The following is an 8,002-nucleotide window of genomic DNA, read 5'->3' as shown; positions in this document are numbered from 1 at the left end:
ACTGATGCTTTTAACTTTCTGCATAATAGAAAAGCTTTTGAGGAGCATAATATTACAGCATTTAGTTTTTCTAAATCAAACCCCTACAATCACAAACAAGAGAGGGGAAAAATAGATACTAAAAGGTACAAGTGGAGATTGTCTGTAAAGCTTTACAGAAGATGGAGGGCAGCTGGTGGGGATTTGCAGTGACACAGCTGTTTTTAAAAATAAAGAGGTGGAAGAGGAGAGGCATGATTACAGCTACACACACATTCCTGAGCCTGTTCACACAAGAGTAAAAATTAAGCTAGCAGCAGGAAATTGAAGTTTGTGTGTGTTATTTTTTTATCATCTGAACTGACATTTATAAACTTTAATAATCAGTGACACTTTCATTTTCCAATCTAAGTAACTATGAAGTAAAGGTGACAAGAGAAATATTAACCTACTATCAGACATGAAAAAGGCAACGTCAAAATTACTTTCAGTGCCTCCAAATGGCACACATTTTTGCTGTATGCCTTACAATATAAGATGAAAATGCTATCAAGTAAACAACATAAATTGTTACCCATTTGAATTTCCTACAAAAGGCTTTAATTTTCCACTTTAGGGTTTATTTTTTTCTTTCCAGATGTTCTTAGTAGATTGTGGAAATAAGCAATGCAAGAAATAGTAAGGTGTATGGGGGTTATTGCTGATTCAACACCATGGGAGGTGAGGCAGGGAAATGCCCAAATTCAACAGGCTATCAAGCACTGTATATGAAAATAGTAAGAACATAATTTAACTAAGCGGTAATTTGTATTAAAATAATTTCATACAGACACCTTTCACTCATTTGTAATGTGTATTTCCATACATGTCCTCCAGCCACAGAAAAAGCATGTTAGGTAAACACTAGAAAGGCTGTTACTCTATAGTGTAAAAGCCTGTCTTCTCTAGAGAATCAAATGCTGCTGTTTCTTGACAGCTGTTTGCAAAATGAACTCTCTTCCTATTAAGTGATTCCTAGATCCAAAAAAATTCAGATTGAGAGATACAACTGATAGCAAGAGGATTACCTTTTGATCATTCTTCACGGAGTCACCATTTTCACACTACATCAGCTCCCTTTCTTCCCGAGTATTAAAAATGACTTGTCAGTGTAAACATTATTTTTTGCTACCTTTAAAAAAACCCAACCTATCCCATTTTGTCAACATATGACCTAGGACCCAACACAAGAAAAAGGTTATCCAGCACCAGCCCACTAAAAACTTCTCCATATCCACCTCCAGAGCCATCAGTGCTGGCTTTTTGTATATCTGGGTATTGAACTGGTCGTATGTGAAAGCTGTCACAAAAGCACACATATTCCACCCATTTACCCCACAATCTCTCCTTTCAGTTTCTGGGCTGCTCCCAGTCCAAAAAGAACAGCAAAGTGAATGGTGTAGGTGCTGCCTAGCACACAAACACACTCAACAGCTGAGGACATTTAAATTAATTTTATTTATACCAGGTTTTCAAAATCAGAAATATTTCAAAGAAATTCAATACTTATAGACAGGTGCTACATTGATGATCTTTGATCCACCATTAGTGCCATGTTCTCACTCTACAACCATTAACTCGCCACCACAAACTAAGGGGAACTTACAGAAGTTTATAAAAATAGGCAGACATGAAAATTTGGTTTATACTGGAATTGGCATAAGAGTAAAGCTTATTGTCAAACTGTGGCAACTGCTGTATTCCACCACTCGTTCTGAGGGAATGGTACAACAGAAAAAGACTCTCCCACTTAAGAGAAACACTTTGGGTTTTAACTGAACACACTCAAAATCCATTTAACGATCTGACTAGGAGTGATTCTTATGCTCGAGTCCGTATTAATTTAAAGGTCTGCATTTCTAAAATCGCCACAAGCATAAACCCCACCTACTCACCCGGTCTTGGACTGATTTCCCTTTCTGGAGAAATCAAACCCATATGTCTACACCTCTTCCAGGATTTACCAAATCAAACAAACAGCTGCTGGTTTTAAAGTATATTTTAAGAAGAAAAATGCCATTTTCTCACAAGCTACCTTCATGAAAGTTTCATCTAAAATTTATCAATACAACAACTGCAGCCAAGATACCCAAAAGTCACGTCTACATGGAGATACACAGAAGATACTCTAGAAGACTTTCCTCCACTTCTCTATCACAATGAGGCCCTCACCATTTTGCATAATGACAGAAAACAACAGCTGACAAACCATTTTGGAACAGATGCCAGCCGTCTCTCATTTGTTTTACAATTCAAACAGTAACAGTTCTGTAGCACTTTATTGGTTTGGTTTTTGTTGGTTTGTTGTTTTTTTTTAAAGCAAGCCATCTGAATTGGACCTCGCATCAGTCAGTCAGTCATTTCAAGAACAAACTGAAGAAGGCAGGCTGATCCGTTTGGATCCACAACTTGTTTTGGTAGGAATCTTACATAAATACAGTTTGTGCTTCAATTTTTTATCTACTTGGACTGAGTGAATATACACCTAAGCTAGTTTAAAAAAAATAAACTTGAATATCCAACTCAGAAGCCACAGACATCTTTCCAGACTGCTTGCAGCAGAGACAAACAATAAATTTAAACACAGTACTGCTTAAAAAAGTTTACTGTCTAAAATGAAATTTAAATGGTTTATTAAAAATCAACATTTTCCATTTTGGCTTTTTTTAAAGAAAGCATACCTTGTGAAAAAGTCAGTTAAAAGATCATTTCATGATATTGAACTCAAGTCAAACATAAAGCACAAAGTAGGTCTTTACATTAAACTGGGCTTTGCACACGATGTGAATTATCAGAAATAGACTATTTCTAGGAATAAAAACTTGATTTTTTTTTTTCTAGACAACATGCATACCATCAGTTACTTCTCCACCTTAAAAGGTACCTGAAAGGAGAGTTTTGTAGAAAACCAAGACTCATTAATACACTTAGTAAGTCAGTGGTCATCATGCCTTTTTAGTTAAAGTCTAGTAAATTTTAGTCTACATAGAACAGCTAACACAATGATGTGTGCAAGTCATAGGGACAGCCAGAAGCCTGAAGCAAAGTCTTAAAGTTCTACAGGATGAGAGAGACTAAACACAGTACCACCATATTATCTGAGCTATTACAAAAAAAAGGATATTTATTATTATATGCCTCCTTGCTGAAAAAGGGCAATGGACTGAATGCAAACGGCCCGCATTCAAAAGCTCCACAGTTCTACTCTACCAACTTTTTTAAATAAGGTAATGATAAAGAGCATTCCTTCCAGCAGCCTGTACAGTTCAGCTGCCAGTGGCTGCCTAACAGCGCTCCTTCATGCATACCAGGAGAATCATGTCCAGTTTTGCCATTTGTGGATAACGATGACAAGATACAAAAGCATGTGTTTGCCATAAATAGCTCTGGCTAACGGAGGATTGTTCACACAGAGCAGATCAAATTCTCTATAAGGAGAGCATTATTTGGCTCCCAGCCAAATCATGTCCCCAGTGCAAGCCTCTGTAGTGGCAAACACTTTCCAGTTCTATTTACATAGAAGCTAACAAGTAGAACAGTTAATTTAGGCTGTTTCTTGTACCAAGTCCATCTTAAATGCAACACTCAAAAAAACTCCAAAGATTATTTACTGGCTTCATATTCTGTGTACAACTCACACTACAAATCATCTTACCCCAAAAAAAGACGGCGAGCTGCAAGAATTCATGCAAGGTTTTACTCTGACATGTAGAACTTTAAGAACGCTCAGGTATGGAACGCACTGCGTGGTTAATTACTTTGTACGTGTCTGACACAAGTATTTCATGGAACAAATGGTCTCTAGTAGTGGTAGCTTCTTTAACGGTAAACTAGGAGCAAGTCCTTTATCAAATGATCGGAACAGAGCCACAAAATATTGTAAAGCAGTACCTAAATCACAATTAGGAATGAAAAATTTGCATTATTCAAGAAGAGATTAATGACTGTTTACCTTTACAATACTTTCCACAGAAGTTATTTGAAATATGCTTAAATTAAACATACTTAAAAACTATATTTTCCAATGAAAACAAGGCAACGTTCTGTAATAAGCCACAAGTTTTATTGCAACGTGGCCAGTTTTTGATCTCAAAAAACAACGTTCCATTTAAGGCTCTTTTTAATACAGAAACTGCCACCATGACTGATGTTTTACAAAACTTTAGTGTTTCAAGACTCATATGGTAAACAGATAACTTCTACTCCTGTTCAGTAGTGTACATTCAATGGAAAACAAAAAGGCATTGTAACAGCTACTTCATTTGTAAAGATATGCATGTAACAGGAATGAAACTGAGGTACTACAATAATTTGATGACACAGTTACAGCAACTTAATTGGCATTCCTCTCGGGGGGCGGGTCAAACATATTACAGAAAAGTGCTTTAAATGCATAGTGTTGTGTGCTGCCATGTCACAAAAATAGGCTTGTCAAGGCAGGTGAGGTGTATGAATGCACAAGAGCCTCATGGAACTGCAATCAAGTGCAACTGTAAGTAATACTGTATAGAGTCTACCATCCGACCAGTGGACAATACTTTCAAGGCATTCCATTAGCTTACCTTTTGCTGTCTGCTAGACTATTTACATTAACTATCACATTCATTGTACATGTTGCAAGGAATGCCTGCGACGTCAGTTTTGGCTAAGAGTATGACGTGAAAGCATTCCTTGGATCCTACATAAAACTACCAGGATTAAACAGTCTAATGGCAATCACTGGTAGACTGCTTAACAATGACATCTCCTTCAGGAGCATGAGGGAAGGGCCTTATTTTTTGAGGAGGGAAGGGGATGGGGAGACTAATACTATTCCAATTGAACGAGCTGCAGAAATGGAAGCTCCTTAGATCCAGATGGCACTTGTCTGTCTTTTTATAAGGGTTTTCCTTCAAGTGAAACTACCACGTTGCCTCCCAATTTCTCTCCAAGTGTTGAACGGTCCTTAATATCATCCAAACCATTTACTTGCCACTCATGTTTAATACCTGGAAGACAAGACGGACAACAATGTACTTGTGAGAATCTCAACATCTAAAAAGCATTACAATCAATGAACAAAACACTTTTAGATCCATACCTGTAAATTTCTTTTTAATGGCATCTTTAGAGCTTGCGTAGATCATCTTGCTTTTTAAAGGTGCGCTTTCAGGAGCCCTTTAAAGGAAAGAAGAAGACCACAACAAAGCAGTTAGTCATCCAGTGTTAACTCCAGAATATTCAATTTTAACAGCAAGCTTTGCTTTTACACACCAGAATATAAATACCAGGTCTTCTTTCTTAGATTCCTTTGTCTCATATGTGGCATCATACAAAGCATATCGGCAATCATTCAAAGGTAGTAACTTCACAAAGGCTGTATAGGGGTCCTCGACTGTATCTCCAATGTCACCAACCAATATCTGCTTTGCCTCCTCTACAATTATTTGTTTTTTGTCATCACTTAAGCAGAAGAGAACAGCTTTCTTTCTTTTTTTAATCTCTTCTGGGGTTGAAGATTTCCTTACTTTCATGTCATTAAAAACCTTTATGACTTCATCATTCACTGTTACTCCAGAAGCCTGCAAAATGAGATCAAAGGAATACAGTAAACAGCAAAAATTAACACTCATGAGAAAAGATTATAGCCCACAGTGCTAGATAAACAAGTCTGCCTTATCCCATAAAAATAAAAATACTATACGCAACCTGAACACACTACGGATTTAGCAATCTTTGCAGGATTGGAGCAGAAGAGATAAAGGAGGTGTAAATTCTGTACTCTCTTGTTGCAGATCTCAGCATCTTCAGCTGTGATTCTGGATAGCAGTTTTATAGATCTAGGCACACAACTGTACTACTCAAACAGTTTTCCATTACCTTATCATGCATATGGCTTATTTTGGGGAGGGGGAGAGTGAGCAGAGGGGAGTGGAAACTGAACACAGGAGAGAAAGGAGTCTGTAGTTTTGGGTTGGGATGGGGGGGTGGCTTTTTGTTGGGCTGGTTTTGGTGGGTTTTTTTTTTTGCGGAACAAACGCCACAGCAGCAGCTCACATCCAGCACTGTCATTTTGCTGGGTGAGGTAAGGCTCTACAAGCAGCAGAAATGTTTTCTGCATTGTGTCAGCTTCAACACCGCGCTTTAAAAACTCCTGAATTTTTACTTCGCACTACTGCACGAGCATTATTTAACTGCTGTTCCTTCACACAAAAACACCAGTTACAATGTGCGCAGTTCCCCATAAGGCTCGCAAGCCGTCCAAACCCGAGCCTAAAGCAGAAAGGAAACAAAACACTGACTCGGCAAGCGGGGAGATCATGACAGAAAGCAAGCAGTTTAGCAAGCCCTACTGCGAGCGAGCTGAGCCGAGCCGAGCCCATCTGCAGCGCGCTTGCTCTCGGTCCAACAATTACATCCGAAGAGGCGGGCGCTGCCCGGGCAGGCTGCTCGGGAGGCAGGTGCACGGCTCACTGGGAGCCGCGGCTTTGTGCCCGGGGAAGCCCGCTGCCCCCTTTCCCGGCTTTGTTCGCGGGGAACGGGCGTCTCACCGCCTGCCAGCCCTGGTCCCAGCCGCACTCGCTCCGCCCGCAGCGCTCCCACACGATCGCTCCCGGTGTCCCCGCTCTCCCCCCGGGCCGGGGCACCAACCCCTCGGGCCCGGTCCGCACTAGCGGCAGTCGGGAGCCCCTCTCCCCGCACCAGCCCCTCACACCGCCGCCAGGCTACTCGCACGCCCGAGCCATGCCGCAGGGAGCGCTGCGCCGCCCGCCCGGCCCCGGCGCCAACCCCAACCGCCGGGCCCGAGCCCGGGCCCCAGCCCCGCCACGGTCCGCCCCGCCGCCCGCTCCTGCACCGCGGCCGCTCCCACTGCTACTTCCCCCCGCACCCGGCTAAAATTAGACTAAAATGGCCGCCGAGAGGCCTCGGGGCCGCGTCGCGCTGAGCCGGGCCGGGCCGGGCCTGCTCAATTCAGCCCCGTGCCCCAGCGGGCCACACTACCCCCTTCCCCGGGGGGCCACCCCGCCGCCCTCCCCGCCTGGCTGCGCCGCGTCCCCCTTACCATGGCGCTGGGGCGGCGGCGGCTGCCTGCTGTGCGGGGCTGCTGCACGCAGGAGAGCGCTGCGCTGGGGGCGAGGCGGGCGGGGACTCGGGCCGGGAGGGGGATGAGCCGCGGCGCCCGGGGAGGGCCGGTCACATGGGCCGCGCCGCCACCACGTGCCGCCGGGCCGCGCAGCGCCGTCCACCGCGGGGCAGGGCCGGACTGAGCCGGGGCTGCAGGCGGACAGGATCGGCCGCTGTCCCAACGCCCCTCGGAGGGGCCCGGCTGGGTGCCGGTGCTGTCCCAGCGTCTGCCGGGCAGGCTCGGCTAGCAGCGTCCGGGAGGGCCGCTCCCGCCGCCTCGGCCTCGTAGCCCCGGGCGTTCCTCCTCGGCCGCCCCCGGGCCCACCCCGGCGTGTTGCTGGCTGTTGGCGGGTGACGCAGCCCCCTCAGTCGGCCGTGGAGCAGAGGCAGAGCTGCCGGTAGCCGCTTCAGGTCGGGCACGGTGGTGACATGGCCCCTTCTGGAGTTAGCTACGACGGCCCGGAGCAGGGCTGTGCCCTGCCCTGGCCAGCCCAGCGCGGCTCCCTTCACCGAGGCGCTTTGTGCTGCTCCAGAGTGACGCTTTTGGCATCGCACCACGGTTCACCCCTCATGCCCAGGCACTGTCTACCTCTCTGCCGGCACACGCCCGACACGTCGGCATACATAGGGAGTATTTTGAAGTCGCAGCGTGCTGCAATTCATTGCCCCCCCTGGAACAGGAGACGAACTGTTGCCATTGCTGCCCTTGCTCTGTGTAGTGAAAGGCCTGGGGCGTCCAGCACAGACACAGCACGTTCCGTGGTTTTGGGAGAGCTGCTCAGACAGTGGGGCAGGACACAAGTCATAAGGCGGAAGGAGGAACATTACGAGATAGGAAGGTTCCTTACACGTAAACAAGGTATGGTAACCTTCCTTAGAG

The 8,002-nt window shown here is 44.9% G+C and overlaps 1 protein-coding gene across 1 annotated transcript; it reads right to left on the bottom strand.

Annotated features, from left to right (window-relative positions):
- Positions 1–1,457: 1,457 nt before the first annotated feature.
- CFL2 (cofilin 2) lies at positions 1,458–7,172 on the bottom strand. Its single transcript, XM_057428503.1, has 4 exons — positions 7,061–7,172; positions 5,272–5,579; positions 5,099–5,175; positions 1,458–5,006 (listed from the first exon to the last, which is right to left on the bottom strand). Exons 1-4 carry the CDS (start codon positions 7,061–7,063, stop codon positions 4,894–4,896), a joined length of 501 nt encoding a protein of 166 aa, XP_057284486.1. The 5' UTR covers positions 7,064–7,172; the 3' UTR covers positions 1,458–4,893.
- Positions 7,173–8,002: the final 830 nt, after the last annotated feature.

The sequence above is a fragment of the Pezoporus wallicus genome, unplaced genomic scaffold (genome assembly GCF_028554395.1).
Source record: "Pezoporus wallicus isolate ANWC-B61680 ecotype Strahan unplaced genomic scaffold, APGP_CSIRO_Pwel_v1 contig_3486, whole genome shotgun sequence".
Classification (NCBI taxonomy): Eukaryota; Metazoa; Chordata; class Aves; order Psittaciformes; family Psittacidae; genus Pezoporus; species Pezoporus wallicus.
Note: the sequence above shows the minus strand (reverse complement) of the source record. Positions and strands in the feature narration are given on the sequence as shown.